This window comes from Alternaria incomplexa, assembly GCF_024043165.1.
Source record: "Alternaria incomplexa strain BMP 0042 chromosome Unknown scaffold_11, whole genome shotgun sequence".
In the NCBI taxonomy this organism is placed as follows: Eukaryota; Fungi; Ascomycota; class Dothideomycetes; order Pleosporales; family Pleosporaceae; genus Alternaria; species Alternaria incomplexa.
In genome coordinates, this window is record NW_026249860.1 from 855,817 (window position 1) to 877,510 (window position 21,694).

The 21,694-nt window shown below is 52.8% G+C and overlaps 8 protein-coding genes across 8 annotated transcripts; 3 read left to right on the forward strand and 5 right to left on the reverse strand.

The window, feature by feature from the left end:
* Positions 1-577: 577 nt before the first annotated feature.
* On the reverse strand, positions 578-2,621 carry J4E90_007694 (uncharacterized protein; the record flags this gene model as incomplete). Its single annotated transcript, XM_051437227.1, has 3 exons — positions 578-1,252; positions 1,357-2,151; positions 2,208-2,621. 3 exons carry the CDS (start codon positions 2,619-2,621, stop codon positions 578-580), a joined length of 1,884 nt encoding a protein of 627 aa, XP_051288973.1.
* A 654-nt stretch (positions 2,622-3,275) lies between these two features.
* J4E90_007695 (uncharacterized protein) lies at positions 3,276-5,045 on the reverse strand (the record flags this gene model as incomplete). Its single annotated transcript, XM_051437228.1, has 4 exons — positions 3,276-3,317; positions 3,375-4,626; positions 4,680-4,830; positions 4,883-5,045. The coding sequence occupies 4 exons, from the start codon at positions 5,043-5,045 to the stop codon at positions 3,276-3,278; spliced, it is 1,608 nt and encodes a 535-aa protein (XP_051288974.1).
* Positions 5,046-6,170: 1,125 nt separating this feature from the next.
* Positions 6,171-7,590, reverse strand: J4E90_007696 (uncharacterized protein; the record flags this gene model as incomplete). Its single annotated transcript, XM_051437229.1, has 2 exons — positions 6,171-7,401; positions 7,511-7,590. 2 exons carry the CDS (start codon positions 7,588-7,590, stop codon positions 6,171-6,173), a joined length of 1,311 nt encoding a protein of 436 aa, XP_051288975.1.
* Positions 7,591-7,828: 238 nt separating this feature from the next.
* Positions 7,829-11,235, forward strand: J4E90_007697 (uncharacterized protein; the record flags this gene model as incomplete). The annotated part of the gene is made up of 3 exons (XM_051437230.1): positions 7,829-7,958; positions 8,013-8,478; positions 8,532-11,235. The coding sequence occupies 3 exons, from the start codon at positions 7,829-7,831 to the stop codon at positions 11,233-11,235; spliced, it is 3,300 nt and encodes a 1,099-aa protein (XP_051288976.1).
* Positions 11,236-15,602: 4,367 nt separating this feature from the next.
* J4E90_007698 (uncharacterized protein) lies at positions 15,603-16,457 on the reverse strand (the record flags this gene model as incomplete). The annotated part of the gene is made up of 2 exons (XM_051437231.1): positions 15,603-16,213; positions 16,268-16,457. 2 exons carry the CDS (start codon positions 16,455-16,457, stop codon positions 15,603-15,605), a joined length of 801 nt encoding a protein of 266 aa, XP_051288977.1.
* Positions 16,458-17,080: 623 nt separating this feature from the next.
* On the forward strand, positions 17,081-18,205 carry J4E90_007699 (uncharacterized protein; the record flags this gene model as incomplete). The annotated part of the gene is made up of 1 exon (XM_051437232.1): positions 17,081-18,205. The coding sequence occupies one exon, from the start codon at positions 17,081-17,083 to the stop codon at positions 18,203-18,205; it is 1,125 nt and encodes a 374-aa protein (XP_051288978.1).
* A 142-nt stretch (positions 18,206-18,347) lies between these two features.
* J4E90_007700 (uncharacterized protein) lies at positions 18,348-19,063 on the reverse strand (the record flags this gene model as incomplete). Its single annotated transcript, XM_051437233.1, has 3 exons — positions 18,348-18,642; positions 18,691-18,809; positions 18,860-19,063. 3 exons carry the CDS (start codon positions 19,061-19,063, stop codon positions 18,348-18,350), a joined length of 618 nt encoding a protein of 205 aa, XP_051288979.1.
* A 498-nt stretch (positions 19,064-19,561) lies between these two features.
* Positions 19,562-20,665, forward strand: J4E90_007701 (uncharacterized protein; the record flags this gene model as incomplete). The annotated part of the gene is made up of 1 exon (XM_051437234.1): positions 19,562-20,665. The coding sequence occupies one exon, from the start codon at positions 19,562-19,564 to the stop codon at positions 20,663-20,665; it is 1,104 nt and encodes a 367-aa protein (XP_051288980.1).
* Positions 20,666-21,694: the final 1,029 nt, after the last annotated feature.

The following is a 21,694-nucleotide window of genomic DNA, read 5'->3' on the forward strand; positions in this document are numbered from 1 at the left end:
CAGTAAAGTACAATGCGCGTTGACCGCGAGACCAGTGTCTCAAGTTGGAAAGCAGAAGTGCATTCGCTTTCCTGTCCAAAAGGCCTATCCTATCCAAAAAGCCTATCCTACATCACCAGAATCTCGGGTAACCAGAACATGAACGTCGCCCCTGACATCTCTCTTTATCACAGAAACAAGGAGCAAGCCAGCTCTAGACTCATTCCTCCGAGCTTCCGCCTCTGCCTCTGCCTCCACGATAGCCACCCCTTCCACCCCTACCACCCCTGCCTCTGCCTCTGCCCCTACCTCTTCCTCTTCCTCTGGCATTGCTGTTCTCGTTGCCAGTACCTGCCCACTGATGCCCATCATTCGCGGAGAGTGCCTTGTTCGTGCTAGTTGGCTGCTTGTTCTTGACATCTACCGCAGGAACTGTCTCGCTGCGTGCCTGAGGCCTGGTAGTTCGACTGTGCTCTGGTTCTGGCGAGACTTGCGCAATGCGATCCGGATGAATGAATGTTGCTAGTCGTCCTGGTTCGTTACGCTCTTCGGAAGTGTTGCGCATCCCGGTTTTCTGCGGTGACGTGTCGTCCTTGCCTTATGCTTCAGCGACTTGAGCTTCACGCCAGTGGGAGCGATTCTGGTATCGGTCTCGGAAGGGAGGCGTCGAATCTTTCTGGTCGCGGCTGCCGTAACCTGCCTCATGGTAGTGTTCTCCCTTTTCGCGGCGCTTGCCTCCGCGTGTGCCAACACGGCTTCGGTGGCTAAAATTTAGGTGGCCATCTCGGGGGTCATGCGGAGGCGTGAACCGATCAGTCTGGTCAAAGCCCCGCTCGTGATCTGCTTCGTCGTGGGATAAATCTGACGGCTTTTGCGGATGTCGCTCGTAGCTTGACTCCATTCGATGATTATCTTCATCATCACTGACATCGCCCCGCTTGGCCAGCTTTTTCCGCTTCTGTGCATGAGGGCGTTTCCGTGATTGTTTGCTATGTGCTCCATCTTCTGAGTTCCTGTCGTGGAATGAAGCCACGGCATCGTCATTGGCCTTTTGTTGTATGATGCCCTTGTCAATGTCGTCGAAGTTGGCGGCCCTTCTCGATGGGTGGATGTTCTCTTCCACGTGAGCAGCTGGCCGAGCAAGTGATGCCTCTTCCGAGCGCTGGCGGAATCTGTCCCAATACCCTCCTTCGCGTTCACTGCCCGCACCATCCCTCGCACTACCAACTGCGACTGGAACACTGTACCAGTCATCGCCACTGCCGATAGAGTCCTATCAGTAACATTTAGCTTCGCCTCCATCGTGCGCAATATGATGAGCAAGTAATAGGACAGCAAGATCCAAAAACGCAGAATCCATGTTTATACTCAACGCACTCTTCCAACTCTTGCTCTGTTTCTCTCCCTCTCATCTGCCCTGGGGTCATTCGGCACCTCTACCTCATACTCCTCTTCTTCGACCTTGTGGAACTTCTCAACTTCGGCGCGCTCGCCGTGCGCACGGGCGGCGTCCAACATGAACCTGACCGTGCCATTCTGACCACGAATGCCGATTGCGGACTTGGGTGCTTGGTCTGCGCCAGGCGAGAGTGCGACGGGGGTGGCTGGGGTAAGTGGACTGGTAGGGTCGATGCCATTGCGAGGCTTGGCACCGTTGGCTGTGCCTTCTGCGTCGGCGGCTTGCTCAGACTTGTACTGAGAGTAACGTGGGATGTGCGCTGCTGAAGCCTCCTGGTTGAGTCCAATGCGGATGTTGATAAAGTGTTCGAGTGTGTAGGAGGGTCCAACCGAAGTGGCGCTACGGTGATGGGTGTACAGATCAAGCATATCGAGGAGCGTCTCCATAACCTCTGCCCGGCTGGTAGCCCACTTGTGGTATCTCACAGGTCCTGCATCCACGAACTTAGCGGTATCCTTCCCGTGCAATCGTGCGGCAAGCTCTAAGCACGCGATAGCCAAAGTCGGCGTAGACTGCTTCAGCGGTGCAAACGTCCTGTATGAATCGATGCTCAGGTTCCAGGTCGTTTTCGCCTCGTCTTTCGCGTCGAATCGCAGAGCTCTGGCAAGCTTGACCATGACCTTTTGGGGGTATCGGTTGCGGAAGTCGAAGCCGGCGCTTTCGAGCATGAGTCGTTCGAGACCGATGATAAGCTTGGAGTGGTTATCGAAGCGCTATTGGTGTGTTAACTTTGGAATCGCGACTACTCTCGCTCACAACAGGTGCATACCGGATCATCGCTGCTTAGGCTCTCACCAGGCCCAACCTTGAGGTTCCAATGGGCGCAAAGAATCTCCCTACTCTTCTTTAACGTATCCTCAATCTTGCAGGCTGTGAAGAGTGCAGCAGCTGCCGCGTCGGCCCAGTTGTACTCATTGTCCGCGTGTAATAGCCTGAACTTGTGGTAGTAGATCACAGCTGTGTTGAAGGTACGGATAGGCAGCTGCAGCGCGCGCCGGACTTGATCTATCCAGGCAACGCCTTGCAAGCGCACAGCATCTTCCTTGGCATCGCTCATGTGAATCTCCGCGAGACATTTCTGCATGCGCGACTGCAGGATGTAGGGCTTCGCGATCTCGATATAGGACGGGTGTGGTCCGACGCGCTCAGGATCGCGCTCGGATGGAGAGGCGGTGGGCGCCATGACGTGCGCTTTTGTTCAGAACCTGTGCTGAGCGTCTTGCGTCGTTGCAACTGTTGGTATTGCGGTGTCGGTTGGAAGCAGCGTGACTGTGCGCAATGGGTCGGGCATTCACTCCTCTGCCGCGCTTTTACGATGGCGTCCCAAGCAAAAAATTGCAATCCGTGGGAAGGTTCTGGGGCTGGGAGGATGCTGCTGCGGGCAAGCAGGCGGTGGAAACTCGAAGACAATCGGCATGTGGAGTGGACTTCCAAGGGTCATGGTCATAGCTCTAGTCCCTGCCCGCGGTAGACATGTGGACCACTGAGCTTGCAATCCACCCAGCACGTTTTGCAAAAGCACGCGAAGATTGTTCTTGACTTCATACATTCTCCATGCCATTATCGCTGTCCTATATAAGGCCGTCCCCTCCCCAGCTTATCCCCTCCTCGTCCCAGTATTATTTCATCCCAGCTTACACTGTACTCATGAAGCCAACGGGCTACTTCTCAAGAAGCGCCAAGGGCCGTAATCATTAATGTCTAAAGATGCAAGACCAGAGTACAAGTGTACCTCTGCCTTGGACGAACCAAATTTTCAACACAGAAATCTACGGACGCAAATGCAAGAAAGATCGCTCAATGTGCGCATCACGTAGCTGAAAAGAACATTGACTGTTTATGCCGCTGTTCGGTCCTTGAATGTAAGAAGGCAGTCATCCTATACAAGGTTAGCGAATGATATGAAGAGATGTGGATGGTGCGCAATACGACTTACCATAGGGAAAATAGTGGCAAACACCTTGATCACCTCACTCTGATCGGTGACCTTGTGGTCCCAGTCAAGCAACATACTCGCCTTGCCAATCATCAACATGAGGTTGGCTTGCGCGTATGTCTGGCCCAGGCAGTAGTGAGGACCTGTGCCGAATACGAGCCAGTTCTTGGTTTGTTGATCAGCGTTGCCAGTGATCCATCGCTCAGGCTCGAACGAGTCCGGGTTGGGGTATGCTTCAGGGTCGTGAAGTGCCGGGTAGGTGGTAGGAATGACCATGGAGCCCTTGGGAACGGTGTATTCAGGTGTTACAGGGAAGTCCTTCTTAGCCAGGTAAGGAACCATGATGACTGGGGGACGGTAGCGGAGAGTCTCCTTGACGACAGCGCGGGTCCATTGCAACTTCTCGATGGCGTCAAGCGAAAGAGTACCGTGGACATCGCCATTTCTGGCCTTGATGTTCTCCTCGCGGATCTTTTCGAGGTACTCGGGGCGGTCAGCCATGATCTGGAAGAGCCATGTGGCGGCAGAAGAGGTAGCGTCCTGGGAAGCGAAGAGGAAGGTGAAGATAGTCATGGAGATCTCAAGATCGCTGAACCAGCGGATGACAGTCGCGGGCTTCTCGGCGTCATCGACCTTCTCGCCAGCTTCAACCCTCTTGCGGTACTTCTCAGACTCGATCATGTTGTCTACCCAGAAGTCGAGAATGCACTCCTTCTTGCCTCCAGCAGCCATGCGGACCTTGCTCTTGGCGGCACACTTGGAGAATTCATCCAGGACCATGTCAGCGCACTTCTTTCCGTACCAAGTCTTGGTGAAGGGGATAATGATAGGGAAGTTGACGAGCTCGAGCGCAGCGGTGATCAGGTAGTAGTCGTCGGCGATCTTCTTGACGGCGTCGTCAGAGGTGTAGTGACCAACAAAGGTACGGCAGCTCAACGCAGTGATCATGAGGCGGAACTCTTGCATCCAGGGAATGTGCTTGCCCTTGTTTTCTACTTGCGAAAGCTCCACAAAGCGCTTGAAGTATGTGTTGTAGACTTCCTCCTGGCCCGGTAGGTACTGTTCGAGCGCTTGACGAGTAAACAAGCTGTTGAGACCTTTGCGGTAGTCGACGTGGGCACGGCCGTCCAGGAAGACCCAGTTCTCGGGGCGGAGGAGTTTCTGCGCGACATCGACGACGCAGGGCTTAACGAAGGCGGGGGAGTTGAAGATCTTGCGGGCCATGTCGCGGGTAGAGGCAATAACGACGAACCTAGAAGCGGTCAGCATAGGCACAGACTGAGGGCAGGTGACAGGGTGGCATACTTGTGGAAGACGGATACGCAGCTGAGAGGGCCGGACATCCATTTTTCGTGGTACTTCTTGAAGTCGGGGTTGACAGACTCGAGGAATGGACCGATGAAGGGTATCTTCCACGAGGGACCGACGATTGAGCCCTTGTTCCAGATGTATTTGACTATGCGAGTGTCAGCAATGTCCGGCGCAAACGTAACACATGTGATGCCTACACTGGTCGTACGCCACCGCCGTTATGATAAGCGTCAGAGCGAGTTTCCAGGCATTGAAGCCGGAGAAGACGGAGGATAGGAGACCGCTGGTATCGAATTGCTGGAGGACATGCGCAACTTTTGCATCCGCCGTCGGCGAGACAAAACTCGCGTTGACCGCCATGTCGAAGAAATGAGGATCGCGCCGCGCTGTGTTATGTACGGGGGGAGGCGCGAGGGTCGCGGAGGGGAGGACGTAGAGAAGCCAAAGGGAGTCAATCGACGCCGTATTATATTCCCGCGCGAGGACGAAGCCGAAAAGAGGATCTCTGATTGTTTAATTGCAGGGCTTGGCGCGAGCGGTGGCCACTGCAAAAGGAGCCATGTCAATCACATCGACTTTCGGACTCTAGTGCGTTATAGGCCTGGCGCTGCCCGGCGAGTCGGATTTAGCACATCCGGGCGCGCGACGAGTGGACGCCCATGGATGATGCTGCCGTATAGAGCGCGGCATCTGTGGTCGGCGGATACGACCATACGACGCATGCATGTCGCCGGCACATGCAGTGACGTTGTTCGGAGACTAAGCCTAAGTCGTGCGTTGTCTTAGAAATCCACTGTAGGTCTCAGATCTCGAGATCGAGGGACGGGGACCGCCCCATACAGTTCCTGCCCTAGTTTTCAGGCACGCGGCCAATCGGCATCTTCGCCCGCGCCGCAAGCACGGCATCCAATTCGAGCCTGCGCATCGCATGTCCAGCACGCCACCTGTGAAGTATGCCCAATGATTTTCGACTCGACCAATTACATGCTACCAAGATTAGTGTTCCCAAAGTCGCGGTAGGGAATGTCGCTGCAATGTCAAACTGCGACAAGGCCATACCTGGTCTGACAGTAGTAGTCGTCATCTACGAACATGGAAGCGCCGATAGCATTGATGGCACATCATACAAGGGAAACCCCGAACAAGTCTGAAGGTTACACTGGAATAGAGAGATAGATTAGAAGATCTAGCGTTGATGTAGGATCTAGGGTGTTTCCTCTTCTCGGGTCCCTCTAGCCCCACCTGCGGTCAAGAGGCACCGGGTTGATAGAGCTGGGCCAATATCTGCCTTCTGTGATGGGAAGCGTGGCCTCGGTAGCTGTAATCGAGTCCATGCCCCATCGCTCGCGAAGCATGTGGTCTATTTCAACAGCGGGATAGCCAAACGAAACGTCGTCCCGATCCATTCTTGGGATTGCAAGGTAAAATTGTGCCACCCAAGTGTTTTCATCTTGATGAATGGCTTTCTCCTGTATTACCGTTAGCTCAATCTTGGACACTTAGCCTGACGTTGGCGATTGCTATACTTACTTGCTCCCACTGCTTTTGCGTCAAACCGAATATTCTCGTGATGTCACGCGGAAAAACCGACATGATCGGGTCGTGATGCGTGACCTTGACAGAGATGTTGTCACAGTCATACTTCATGATGTATACCCAGTTTCTGATAGACTGCAGAAAATTCACGTAGTTGCATTGATAGCCCAATCCAAACTCGTCATCTTGGAAATCTGGGAGCTCAGTCATGACGACAAATTCGATGTTGATATCGTGTCTGGATCGCTCCCTCAGAAATTGGCTGAGACCTTCCAAATTTTGCTCAGTGAAGCGGAGGAAGCGTCGTTCGTAGGAGTATCTATCAAGTTCCGTGAAGTGGTCTCTTTGCATGTCTTCGATAAACTGCTCAAATTTGACGCGAACCTGGAGATTCCTGATGTGGTTCCTGGGGTACAGCAGTGGTTTTGTCTGAACGGCCTCCGGTACTTCCCAGGGGGTACCATCCTCGTCCTCGTATCCCGCTATGTTGTGGCCGGAGTGGTTCTCGGAAAAGCCGAATATAGCTCGTTCAACGCTGCATATGGAAAACGTATTGAGCGCGTAGTATGTCTTCTGTATCTCATACGCAGCTTTCGCACCAACGTATCTGGGGTCCAGAAAATGGCTGGATGAAAGTGGCATATCCCTCGGTGGCTTGTGTGTGTGTTCTTCTCTGACTCGGCCGTCAGGGAGGACAGTGATATTATCGTCGTCGACCAAACTCAATTCATAGTCCCGATGGATTAACTTCAAGTTCGCGATGCGTTCTGTAAGTTCCAGGCTCAATTGTACATCGTTGCTATCATCGGCTTTCCCCGTCTTCACATCGACGTCCGGATTGTTACCGGTGATAGCGCGGTAAGGAGCTGGTGGTGCCCCCCCGAACGAAATCGTTGGTCCCACGAAGCCGTCGTAATGTTCTCTCTGTAATGGATCGTGAAAAGGCTTATCGTATCTGCGGAAGTGATAGTATGGCCCAACGGGAATCGGACGATCAGGTTCAACGCAGAGGAACTCGTACACCAAGTCGCGTAGTTCCACGGGGAGCTTTTGATGCATCAGATTCACGAGCCGCAGACAGTCCTTCATTGCGTAGTAGCGTAGATACTTCTGATACACGACATCATTGGCACGTGCTGCCTTGTTGGTCTGTTCAAGCTCGAGCTTCTTTTTAGTGATTCTGCAGGAACATCAGCTACTCGAATGAATGGTGCGAGTCGTTGTGCAAGTCTGCCATAGCTAGGACATGCGACGCCTACGTCACGGACGCAATTGTTCCTGGCACTCACAGATCTTGTTCGAATTGCGATTGCACGGCCATCCGACGGACGACCGCTTGGAGCTGTTCAAGCTCATTTGGATCATTCATCTTGCATGCGAAGAGCGAGGAAAATTGAAGTCTGTGGGCTGAAAACTAAAACGTGTCGAAGGCGCAATTCATTTGTTCTGAAGTCTGAAACATGAAGCGGGAAGCTCATCAGTACGGAGTACGACCGGTTGACCCCCACATTTAGCGCGTCACGTCCATTGGCTAGCCCGAAACGCGTCGCGTAGTCACGCCGTCCGCATTCAACCGTCTCCAGGACGTCACGTCGGCATGGGTTGACATGGCCACCATCAAGGCCATCGAGGGCCGCTCTGTGCATCAGATCCAGTCAGGCCAGGTCATTGTTGGTCTGGAGTCAGTCTGCAAAGAGCTTGTCGAGAACAGCATCGATGCAGGCGCCACATCAGTTGGTATGTCTTCGCCCCACGATTTCTGGTTGACATAAGCTGACTGATGGCGAACAGAGGTGCGCTTCAAGAACTATGGCCTGGACGCCATAGAGGTTCAAGACAACGGCTCTGGCATTTCCCCTGACGACTACGAAACGATCGCGCTCAAGCACTACACGTCCAAACTCGCTACCTACGACGACCTTTCGTCCCTACAGACATTCGGCTTCCGTGGCGAGGCCTTGTCGTCGCTATGCGCGCTATCCAACTTTCACATCATTACGGCTCGACCCTCCGACGGCCCAAAGGGTACAAAGCTGGAGTTCGAGCAGTCCGGCAAGCTGAAGGGGACGTCGGTGGTAGCAGCCAAGCAGGGCACAACTGTGGTGGTCGAGACACTGTTCCATAACCTACCTGTACGGCGGAAGGAGCTCGAGAAAAACATCAAGCGGGAGTACAACAAAGTGCTGCAGCTGCTGAACGCATATGCTTGCATCAGCGTAGGCGTCAAGTTCTCGGTGAGCAATCAGATACCGAAAGGGTGAGTGCAGATCCAATATCCATCCAACCGTCCATCGTGCTGACTCAGTCAAGAAAGAAGACGGTGGCTTTCTCGACCAACGCGAATGCGAGTACGCGAGACAACATCTCCAATGTCTACGGCGCAAAGACGATTGCCGCCCTGATTCCTCTAAGCCTCGAATTCGTCATGGACCCTTCGAGCCGGCTGGGTGCCACACAAAGCGCAAAGAACTGGAGCACACAAGAGGAAACAGGTTCAAAAACAGTCAAGATAGTAGGCCACATTTCCCGCCCTGTTGTGGGTGAAGGTCGCCAGACACAAGACCGACAGATGTTCTTTGTGAATTCGCGGCCTTGTGCTCTGCCACAAGTTGCCAAGGCCATCAATGAGGTCTACAAATCCTATAACATCACGCAGTCGGCTTTTGTGTTTGCAGACATCCAGCTGGACACTAATGCCTACGATGTCAATGTGAGTCCAGACAAGCGGACCATCATGCTCCACGACCAGACTACGCTATTGGAGAACCTCAAGGACGCTCTTCTAGAGCTATTTGAGGGCCATGATCAGAGTGTACCTCAAGCTCAACTCTTGGGCAAGAAGACACCCACATCCGCCTTCAAGCCGCCAACAATACAACCCCGTGAAAGCACCACCTCGACATTTGCAGACGACCGAAGCGAATCGGAAGATGCTGTCGAGCCTCCCCGAACGACTCCAAAGAGAGGTGAATTGCCATCTCCTCAAGACACGCCCGATATGAATGTGCGTCCAGGCTTCGTAAAGGCAAGTCTCATTGAGCGGTTTACTGGCAGGGACTCCGAAGAACGAACGGTCCGCCCAATGGTAAGACCTAGAAGAGCCAGCTCCCCAAAGAACAGGGAGTCACCCGAAGAACCCATGTCCGATGCGCATGTTGCTCCACGCAGCCCTTCGCCGGAGAAAAGAATGGAGGTCGAGCTAGCGCGCTCAAGATCACAATCACCATTGTTTGAACCAGAAGACGAAGCGGCTGGGGTCCCTGTCAGGCTTTCCCAGCCTTCCAAAATCGTCCAAGATTTTAATGCTCGCATAGCATCTCAGAGTCCTCATAAGCAGGAGCCAGTCATTTCGCCAAAGCAGACAGAACCCACTGATGACGATGACGATGAACAACAGCCAATTCCGGCCATAGTACAAACGCCGCAGAAGTCCTGGTCACAAAGTACTATCCAAAACGCCTTTGATCGTATGCGTCCAATGCGCACGCCAATTCAACAAGCTACTATAACTGTTGGTGACACGACGACGGTTTCCACAATCGGTACGGGGAGTCAATCACTGGCTGCCAAACGCTCTAGGATACACACACCCAAATTTTCCCTCTCCGGTAAGCCGCTGAATCAGACACCAAAGCGGAGTTTATTCAAGAAGGGTCTAAGCGGCTTTGCAGCACCGGGTACCCAAGCTGAAAGTAGTGAGGAGGAGAATGATGAGGAGGACGAGGTGGAGGACGAGACTGAAGTCGCGCAAGACAGTCTTATGTCTGATGCACCTGTACGCTCTCCATCTCCGCATAAGCGTCTGCCGTCCCGCGGCTTTGAGGAACCGCGGACGGATGATATCGCTGTCTCATCCAGCGCGCCACCGCCGCGCGCAACAGTCATTTCAGAAGACGCCCCAGAAGAGGAATCCTCATCCGATGGTGAAGCACAGCCTCAAGCTGAAGCTGGAGCCGAGATCACAGATGATGATGAGTATATAGAAGATTCCGAAAAGAAAGAGAGAGAAGAAGCGAAGATTGCGCAGCTCATTGCTGACGCTGAAGAAGCTGCAGCCCGGCCCACTGAAATGAACTTGAAGCGCGCCAACAAACTGTTCAAGGTCACCCAGAAGAAGTATTGGACCATCAATCTTGAGCGTGTCATCGAGACAGATGTAGATGCTATTGCTCGGCACCTACAAAATGTGCGGGCATCCATCGACGCGTCGATTGCGGAGACCGATGAGGCCACTGCGCTACCGACAACCACCCAGTTGAATCAGGAAGACCCGGAAGAACGTCTCAGCCTTACAGTGACGAAAGCCGACTTCCATGAGATGCGCATCATTGGTCAGTTCAATCTTGGCTTCATCATCGCTGTGCGACCGCCCACATCCACATCACCCACATCAGACCTCTTCATCATCGACCAGCATGCCAGTGACGAAAAGTACAACTTTGAGCGTCTCACTGCCACGACAACGCTAGTGCCACAGCGACTAGTCCACCCACATCCTCTCGAGCTGACTGCCGTGGAGAAAGAAGTTATCCGCGAGAACAAACCCTCGCTCACCGCGAACGGCTTTGTCGTCGATCTAGACACCGAGGACGAAACTGGCGCAGATAACCATGCGCAGTTGGTCTCATTACCAATGTCAAAAGAAGTCACCTTTACACCTACGGATCTAGAGGAACTCCTCGCACTCATCATGGAAAGCCCGCAGGCTTCCTCCATGTCCACATCGTCGCATATACCGCGCCCCTCCAAGGTCAGGAAGTTGCTTGCAAGTCGCGCGTGCAGAAGTTCGGTCATGATCGGTAAGACCCTTCAGACGCCACGCATGCGGGAGATTGTTCGACACATGGGTAGTATGGATAAGCCGTGGGCTTGCCCCCATGGCCGGCCTACTATGCGTCATCTGTTTGGCTTGGAGAAGTGGCAGGGTTGGACTGAGGGGGACGGCGTGACGGGAGTTGATGTCCAGGGTGAGAAGACTGATTGGAATGCGTATCTGAAGGATAGCAAGAGATGATGGAAACGGAAAACGCAGAGGACATGCTGCAGAAGGACCAGAATACACAAGTATTATTACGTGAATTGCTCTACATCAGCGCTGTTATCAATAACTAGATAGAACATGTCGTCTTGGCCAATAAACTTTGCAGTCCTGTCGACATGTTCTATCTAGTCATTGATAATGACGCTAGTGTAGAGCACTGTCTTAAGTACCTACACTTGAGATTGTATATTACTAGGATAGATGAAACTAGCACCTCGTTCGCAATGGCGGATGTTTGGAACACACGTAGACGCCTCGGTTTCTTACCCGATCTAGGTGTTTGCTTATCAGAGTCCGGCTGCTGGTACGGTCGTTTGGCTAGTACTCCCCGTCGCCCCCTGTACTGGTTATGTGTCTTTCTTCTTACTTCTGCATTCGTATTCCCTATCATCTCACCTCTTGGGCTTTCGGAAAGATTTGTCAAAACTCATCTCGATACACTGTCTCCCACCTAACCATGGTGGAAAACTCTACCTGGCTCATCGCAGGATTTCTTGCTCTCTCCCTCTATCTAGACATCGTTCTAGCGCGAATAGATTTCGTAGATGCATTTCGCGAAGTAGACGAATCGCTTGAAAGACCTGAGGGACCGAGAGCCAATGATTATCACGACGAGGATCAGCCGGATGCCGATGAGAAGGAGGATTAATCTAGTACACGGAGACCGAACGTCGATACCGATACGGGTACATGCATTGTATGACAAATTTAGAAAATAGTGTTTGCTTCTCGAACCGGGAGAGGTGAAGATGTTGTCACAACGATGTGTCGCTAGATGTCGGTCCTCACGCTTAAACTGCGTTTGCGCGTTTGCCAGCACGGCTTCCGGTTTCTCGCCAGCGAAGCAGCTTGCTGTTCAGATATCTTCAAACTATCTTTACCTTTCTTCAAGTGCAATGTGCCCTTTTGTCATTTACGATGTCTTCTAGGAACTCGTGTATACTACCTCCTTCATCGCCACAGCTATGACAACCCCAGACTCCAACTACGATGCCTCAGCCTCCGACTTCACATGGCCCAACGCCAAAGCACTATGGGTGATGGTCATCATCGGCGCGGGTCTAATTTTACTCCGCATCATTTACAAAGTCTGCATGAAAATGCATCAACGACGGGTCCAGCGAGATGGTGAACACGATTTTGCCGATTTGGTACAAGGGTCGACACGAGTTGGGCTGGAAGACGGTGCGATAAGGTTGCAGAGGCCGTCGCGAGCAGTGACGAGAAGAAGTAGTGAAGTCTCGGCTTTACCACGGTATGAGCGGTTCGATGAAGGGGAATTGTGTGACGAGGATGCGCGGATTGAGAAGAGGGAGCGGTATAGTTATGTGTTGGGCGAGCGGTGGCCTGCGAAGAGAAAGTGGTAAAGAGGAGGATGATTAATTTTGAAGGAATGATGTGGCTAGCGCTTTGCGACACAAGGAAGGGGCGATACGCTGGCAGTGGTGATGGTGAAATGGACGATCGGGGTGCTTATATCGTTGAAAACCAGCCTCGCCTTCTGTTCTTTCCGCAAAACCCCATACATCGTACTAGATACCTAACGCGTAAGCGTATTTCGATCAAGCACACCCAGACCATGATCCGCGCCTGCAATGAATCAGTTATACGAAATCCTCATGCTGTTCGGCCTTTGCCTCGCCGTCCCGTTCGTATCTTATCTGATCTTTATCACCGTCAAGGAGCCTATGCCAGTGCGCAGCTGAGGACAACCATCGTGCAAGGGATACGCGCCCATTTCACATCCGCGGTTGTGCACAAGATGCCATACAATCAACTCGTTGGAAGGAACAAGACGATCAGGTGTACCAAGTAACACGGGTGTTCAAGCTATCAATGATGCCACCGAAAAAGCTAGTTGGTTACGTACCTAGTACTGAATGTCTATTCGTCACTCTCTTTTTCTATCCTACTTGATGATCATGAACGTGGACGTGGGCGTCCTCGCGATGTGAAGTATGTGATGAGTGACATGGGCACCCAGCCAGTCGTGACGATAATCGTGATCTACTCAAGAATTCACTTATTCTGTTATACTTTCTACTTCTTTGCGTATCTTTCGCGACAACGTCTTCCCCACATCTCGTGCAGCACCCAAAGAACCCTCAAGCTCGCGGTACCACAATCTAGCAGTAAAGTCTCACCCACCCGAAATGCCCAACTCCCCAACCCCCCTCATCTGGCGCTGGATTCTCTTCAAAGAGTGGCTCCGACGCATGAAGATCAGAACGCGCAACTACCATGCCGGACCCAAGAAAACAGATCCTCAGTCAGACTTATACTACGATTATAGAACGACGCGACCGAGACCGACGCAGACGGCTGAGAATGCGCATCCGGGGGTGGTTTATTATGCTTAGTAACGGGGGTGGTGGTCACGGTGGTTTCCGATAGGAAGAGCGAGGTGGTTGGAACATGTTTGTAACGGATATGTGCAGTGAGAAGTGCTGGCTTAGGAGAAAGAAAGCATGAAATCGCGGTTAGGGAACATGACGATGTTATCCACGCTATGCACTGGAGACGCCATCGTGTGATTCAGATTGAATTTGGAATAGACCTCCTTTCCAGACATACTGTCCTGCGTTGGCTGATCTGCTGTCGATATCATCATAACAACGCGTCGCGCGTACGTGTGCTCGCGGAAGATACATCCCTCATTTAATCCCTCATCTGAATCCCATGCCCACTGCTCATCCTTCAACAACCGCGACATGGAGATCGAAAGCATCGCAGTCATCTGCCTAGTCATCCTCCTCGTCCTCCTCATCCAGATCATATTTACCTTCCGGCTACTGTTATCCTTCCACCATCGATCTCAGGAAAGAGATGAGGAGCATGGCCTGCGCACTATATCTGCTATGCCTCAAACCATATCTATACAGGAAGAAGCTCAGCTGCCATCGCATAGCAACGCGCAACGCCTTACTATACCAGGACCGACGTATCCATCGAGCTCTAGATACAGTGTCCGATCAGACATCAGCGATTCGTCGTTCCATTGCGAAGTGTCCCCAAGCCTCTGCCACGGAGTAGATGCTGTCAGTAAGGGTGAGAAAGCGCAAGTGTCGCACAGTGAATCGATATGACTGCGGAGACCCTTTTGCAAACGACGCGGTGAAGAAGACGAAAAGGAAAGATGTACTAGAAGAATTGTGGGATGAAAAGCCTTGAGGTCCTTAGAGCAAAGCTGATAAGGGAAACAAACGCTGGGGGGAGGAGTTAGGTGCGCGTAATATGCGCATCTGGCAAGCTGACGCACCCACATGATATGAAGGGCAAGCCGGAATTCGTATATATAGCGCCCTGCTACTACGCTATGTTAGCTTCTCCAATAGCTTTATTCAGTCACAAAACAACCACCATCCATTCACTCAACCGACCACTCATCATGACAGGTATAATCCAAAACCCAAACCAACACCCTCCAAACATACCCCTATGCTTTCCCTACTTCGCGCTAGGCGTCCTAATAGGCATCCTCATCGCATCACTATGCTGTGCGATTTATGGCTGTGGCATCGTTCTTGCACGAGACAGAAGACCTGGTCTCAGGAGGACGCCTTCGGAAAGCTCATCGGGGTATTACGCTGATGACGAAAGCGAGTCGATTGACAGTGACGCTTCGTTGACACAGCGTGTGTTGATCGAGCCGGATTATGCAGTGACACCTGTGAGGTGGTCGGATGCCGGGCACTGAACCTAGAGACGACCAGATTCCCAGAGTTTGCGTGTCAAGGTGTGGATTTGCGCGCTGGCAATAAAGTTGGTGGTCAGACGATCAAACCGTTGCGTTGGCATCGCATGTATGAAACCGCGACTTTGACGTTTGATCAGATGTCGAACGGGGAGCAAACCGATTGCATGGTCTTCAAAGGCAGACAGCGTAGCTATTGAACGATTAGTGAAAGCCAACTGCTGAAGATTTACGTCTCCGACCACATCAGGTCATCGACTCGCGTATAATCACCCTCCAACCTCTTCTTCACACAGACGATCCCATCTCACACCAAAACTCATGAAGATAAAAGCTGAGCCCAGCGTAGCCGTTGGAGTATACATGGTGATGGTCACCAGCTGTGTACTCAAGATACCCACAGTCCCACTAGGGACATCGATCAGACCAGGAACCTTCAGTAAGCGGAATCGCCGAGTGCTGGAAGAGCTCAAGCGAAGGCTCAAGAACGAAATTTATGGATTTCCCCAGGTTGACGAAAATCCTACCATGTCGGATGCGGAATATTTTGGATGGACCGCAGCGTGCTGAAATGGCTCACACAACATAATCTAAATGTGCATTACTATCTTGGAAATCTGCATGTGAAACCTTTCTAGAAAACTATCTATGCATCCTGAGGCCCCATATCAAACAACAAGAACTCAGCAGGTTTCTCGCCCACACTCTCAATCTCAATCTTGCCAGGCCCGCTCACACCCTCGATATACGCGCCATCGCCCTCTCCAAACACCTGATCCCCAATCTTGATCTGCGCCCCACCCTGCTTGGGCTGCGACCGTCCACCCATAACAACATGAGCAAAGAGCTTTCTGGGCCCCTCAGCAACAAGCTCATGAACAACCTTCTTACCCGGGCTCAAAATCGACGCATCCATGCTAAGATCAGCCTGCAGCCCAATAGCACCCTGACTCTTCTCCAACCTATCCGTAGACTCCATTATCCTAACCAGCTTATCCGTCTTCTCCTCGTCGGTGAACTTCTTCGTTTCGTAGTGCGGCTTCAGGCCACGCTTGTTGGGCTTGGCCCAGATCTGGAGGAAGTGGACTTCGGAGTCGTTGTTGCGGTTGTATTCCGAGTGGCGGATGCCCGTGCCGGCGGAGGTGAATTGGACTTCGCCGCGCTTGAGGTTTTCAAGGTTGCCCATGCTGTCTTTGTGTTCGAGGACGCCGTTGACGATGTAGCTGAAGATGAGGAATTCGGCGTGGCTGTGCGTTCCTGTTTGGTATGTTAGAAAGGAGTAGGCGTGTACATGGGACGGGGTGTACGTACCGAAACCGGTGCCGGCCTTTACTCTGTCTTCGTTGATGACCCTCAGTGGGCCGAAGCTCTCGTGTCTGGGGTCATAATACGAGGCGAAAGAAAAAGTGTGGTATGTGTACAGCCAGTCGTGGTCGGCATGTCCGCGTTGTGACCAACCGCGCTTGGTGAGCTTCATCGAAGTTGGGCCTGCCGTCGACATTGCGCGTGTGGCGGGCTTGGTAAGAACAGCAGGAAACCAGATACTTCGGAAAGTGCTTGAGAAAGCCAGGATGATTGCGAAAAGACCAACGACTACAGTAAGTGTCTTTGTGGTTGTCGAATACGAAGTATCTGTTGTAGTAGAGCGATGTTCACCAGGTGTGTCTGTCATCACGAAAGGAAGAATCCTGGCATCGAAAGCGTCGAGGCGCCTTTATAGCTGTTAGTAGGGGGAGTGTTAGTTCGCGCATCATGTCGAAGCTTCATTTACTTCGCGCATCGCATTTGCAATGAGTGACTAAGGCACGGCCAGGTTAGTAACAGCCTCTTGTGGGGAAGAGAGAAGACGCTTGCTGACCAGGCGGATTACCGATGGATGACGGAATCACCCCTGCTTCTTTCTCAGCTAGCCCCCATTGGCCGCTTGCCGAAGGCGTTGCGGAACATGTCCGATCGCAGCACTACGACCAAACTATTACGGTTCGCGCGTTGTTTACTTACTACCGTTCTGAGTTGACGTACCGGCACAAGGAAGAGTCGGAATTGTGGATTACCAACTATACTGGTGGTTGTGCAGGTTTGCGAACATAATCACGGATCGGCATCTACCCGTAAATCATCAACATGGCATTGACCAACTTCAACCCCGATGCATTCTTCGAGGCCTGGACAGAAAAAGAATACTCTCCAACCCACAGCAACAAGCCATTAGCACAATGTATAGGAGAATCCTTCGGCATCCCCCCAACCGACAAATACATCTACCGCGCCCAAGCCGAAACAACCCTCCACGCGGCCCAAAGAGCCATCGAAGCGAAGAGAGCCCACGGTCTCCATGGATGGTACCACGATGACTCCGGAAAACCTTTCGACCCGCCCCAATACCCAACGCCAGAAGAGATCCAAGCCTACACCACCCTCTTCTCCCCCCAAAACAACCTCCCCACAGCCCTAAACAACTTCACCAAATCCGCAAAAGCCGACACCCTCCGCAAACGCATAGGAAACCATCTAACCAGCCGCTTCCTCAACACCTCAACCCAAACCCTGCTCCCAGCGAAGCGAGACCCCAAAAAAGCCCCCCGCCAACACAAAAACCCCTACCTCGATCTGTGGGCCTACTCCTGTGAAGAACTAGAATGGGCAGGTCCTTTACCCTTAACAACAAACACCCGAATCTCGCATCACATCCTCCCAATCTTCTACCACCATTTCGGCTGCGCAGTCCCGTCTTACGCCGCTTTGCATGTTCTGGCTAAACTGGCTCAGCCGGCGCGGCCCGCAAAGGAAGATGTGTTGCCTATCCTGGATGTAGGGAGTGGAAATGGGTATTGGACGTATATGCTCCGCAACTTCCCTGTTTCGCATATTGGTACGGAGAAGGGACTCGATGTACGGGCTATTGATAATCAGGTTAGTGAGTATCGGGTGACGTGGATTAAAGATACGATTATTATGGATGGGAAGGAGTATCTCAAACGCCATGATGGCGGGAAGGGATGCGTGTTACTACTGGTATATCCACAAGCGACGGGGGGTTTCACGGGCCCGCTGCTTAAGGCGTTCGCAGGGGATAGGATTGTGGTTGCGGGGACGCAGAACGGGAACGGGTTTACTGGATTTCAGGATGTGGTGGTTGATGAGTGGGTGGAGAAGAATCTGAAGGCATTTGAGTTGGTGCTTAGGATGCCGTTGCCGAGTTTTGCGGGCAAGGACGAGGCGCTGTTTGTGTTTGAGAGGAGGAAGTAGGAGGATGGCATGAAGACAGGAAGGCATAAACGTCACAGCTACCGAAGATAGAGCTTGTATCATACAGCATTGTATAGCTGATCATATTCATCATTCATAGCGTAGGACATGCCAGTACCTATATTCGCTCACTTTTCCCCATCTACCACTTGGCCTCCTTCTTCGCCAAGAATGTGTTCAGGATAGCGACCAGCTTCTCCAACGCCGCGAGCCACTTCTCAAGCTCAGCCTGTACTTTGCTTTCGTCGTCGCCCAACTTTCCGTAGAAGTCCTTGCGGTAGGGTGTGGCGCTCATGGCAGCACTGAAGATGGGCTTGACCATGAAGGAGTGGTGGGGCTTGAGTGTGTTGCCGTAGGCATCGCGGAAGGAGTCGGCGAGCTCCTTGGAGGGGTTTGAGATGTTGTGGCGGAGGGCTTGGGCAGTGAAGTCGAGGCCACTGGGACAGATTAGCAACGTGATGTTGGGGTGTGAAAGGAGAGCTTACCGGTTCAGCCATACGAGACCCTCGGTGGCGGTGTGCTTCTTCTCCTTGAGCTCGTTCAGGGCAAGCTCTTGAAGTGATTCTGACTGGGCGGGTGCTGCGAGCTGTCTGTCGCGGATTTTCTGCCCGGCGTTAGTACAGCTGTTGCTGTAGCATCAATTAAAGTTCTCACCTTGATGTTGCCGCTCATGTCATTCTTGACCGGCTTGAACGCCACCGAGCCCAAGACATCGAACAAAGTAGTCGTGCTCTCAGCCGCCTCTAGGAACTCATTCGTCGAGATAGCATTGTCCTTGGACTCATCGACAGGCACGTCCACGAAGCTCTTCTTGACCGTCTCGAAGAAGGTTCCGCCGGGAGGGTACGCAGCAGCCATTGTGGGGTAGTGTGTGGTGTTTTGTTGTAGTGTTGGAAAAAGCAATTGAGGTTCAGATGCGAGAAAGGCAGAAAGACGTTTGTTATGGCAAAGGTGGTCTCGGCCCAAGCGGTGAGCTCTGGTGCGTTCGACACGCGTGGCTTTGGTGGGGCATGCGGCTGCAGTGAGCTAGCGCGGGGAAGGCGCGACGCACAGGGTCTCGAGAGGGGAACTGCGAGCGGCTAGCTCACCTTGCACATGGGCGCTGCATCTGTCTTGGGCAGCGTCGTCGGGACGCAGAATTATGTCCGGAGGTAGTTTGTCCTGCGCGGAGAAAGAATTTCCGGCAGTCGTGACCTGCCTGCGGTATAAGACATCATGAGCCTGCTGTCGTCGTCAGATCGAGAAAGAACACCATCACCTGCAGGGTAATATATCGCCATCCCGATCTCTATCAATCGGACCTTCTGATCCTTGCTTGAACATATCTCCGAACCTACAGCAACCACAACCACTAAGATGCCATCGCATATCCACTCGGTAACCAACATACACCGTATAGCCTGCATCCCCGGCGACGGCATCGGTGTCGACATAACAGAAGCCGCCGTCCAAGTCCTCAACGTCCTAAGCAAAACCATCGGCGGCTTCGAATTTGACTTCAAGACCTTTGACTGGAGCAGCAAGAACTATCTCGAGCGAGGATGGTACATGCCACCGGATGGTCTCGAGCAACTAAAAGCCTATGATGCCATCTACTTCGGTGCCGTCGGCTGGCCCAACGTGCCCGACCATATATCCCTCTGGTCCCTCATCTTGCCAATCCGGAAGTCGCTGAACCAATACGTCAATGTCCGCCCTACACGCATCCTCCCTGGCACCACATCTCCTCTATCGAATTGTAAACCCAGCGATCTCGACTGGATGATCATTCGCGAGAACAGCGAGGGCGAGTACTCCGGCCAAGGCGGCACGTCGCACGAAGACAGCCCGCACACAATTGCCACTGAAGTCAGCATCTTCACACGCGTGGGCATCGAGCGCGTAATGCGGTATGCATTCGAAACCGCGCGCTCACGACCACGCAAGAAGCTCACCATGGTGACCAAGAGCAATGCACAGCGCCACGGCATGGTCCTCTGGGACAAAGTCTTCTACGAAGTCGCAAAAGAGTACGAAGACGTTGAGATAGACAAGATGCTTGTGGACGCCATGACGGTGCGCATGACGTTGCAACCCTCCTCGCTCGACACCATCGTTGCGACAAATCTACACGCGGATATCTTGTCCGACCTTGCGGCTGCGCTGAGTGGGTCGATCGGTATTGCGCCGTCGTCGAATCTCGATCCTACAAGGAAGAACCCGAGTATGTTTGAGCCTATTCATGGGTCTGCGCCGGATATCGCGGGCAAGGGCATTGCGAATCCCGTGGGTGCGTTCTGGAGTGCGGCAGAGATGGTGAGGTGGGTTGGAGAGGAGAAGGCGGCTGATGGGTTGATGAAGGCGATTGAAAATGTTACGGAGAGGGGGGTTAAGACGAAGGATCTGGGTGGAAGTGAGAATACGAAGGGTGTGACCGATGCGGTTTGTAAGGAGATTGAGACGCTTTTCAAGAGGGACTGAATGGGGGAGATACACATGTACAAACCTACCACTACCGCAACAGTCTTCCCATCTTCCTTGGGTATCAATCTATCCCATCTCTCTCACGATCACCCATCCAAAAACACCGCAGGAACCTCACTCCTCCCCTCAACAACCCTACTCCTGTTCCCCCTCTCCCCCCTCACCCTCTCATCCCCCACCTCCCTCAGCCCCAACCAGTCCCTCCAAACCCTGACCGCCTTCCCCTGTATCAACGCCTTACTAATCGGCCCAAAATCATTGCTATCCAAACTCTTCCGCCAATTATCCCCTTCAATCCACACATGTCCATACGGCACAACAACCTTGCCCATCTCCTCCCCATCTCTACCCGCAACGCTGTCCTCGTCGTGATCAGGTAGTCCATCCGGTACACCCTTCAGTCTGTTTTGGAAGGACTGCGGGTCAAGCGCGTAGCCCCGTGTAGGATATACGGTATCCCCTTCCACCGCGACAACGCGTTTTATCCCCATCTCCCCCGGTTTATGCGGTTTCCAGAACGTTACTACGTCGCCTCGTTTTACGCCCCAGAAAATAGCGCCATCCTTCCCATCTTCCCTCTTCTCTCCTTTCACATTCCGTTTCTTGCCATTTCTCCGCTCTTGATACGGTCGCACAATGACATAATCTTCCCGACCTGTCTCGTGCGCATCGGGGCTGAGGGTTGGTGCCATGGAGGAGCCGCGCACATGCTGGATTTCAATGAAGTGGTCGCGGATCCAGAGGAGCGCGCAGATGGCTACGATGCCGTTTGTGCCCCATTTTAGGTAGCGGCCGCGTGCGGTTTCATGCCATCGGGGTGGTGGTGGGGGAGGTGCAGTGCGAGATGGTGTCGCAGGGGTGTGCTTTGATGGAGGCGGAGTGCGCGGGGCTTGGTTGACGGGTCTACCTGGTAGGGGAAAGTTCTGTGCAGTACGAGGTTTTGCGACGATATGGAAGAAAGGTTTGGGAGATTTGGGTGGCATTGGGAGATTGGGGTTGTGATGGGGTGGTCAAGGTAACGCGATG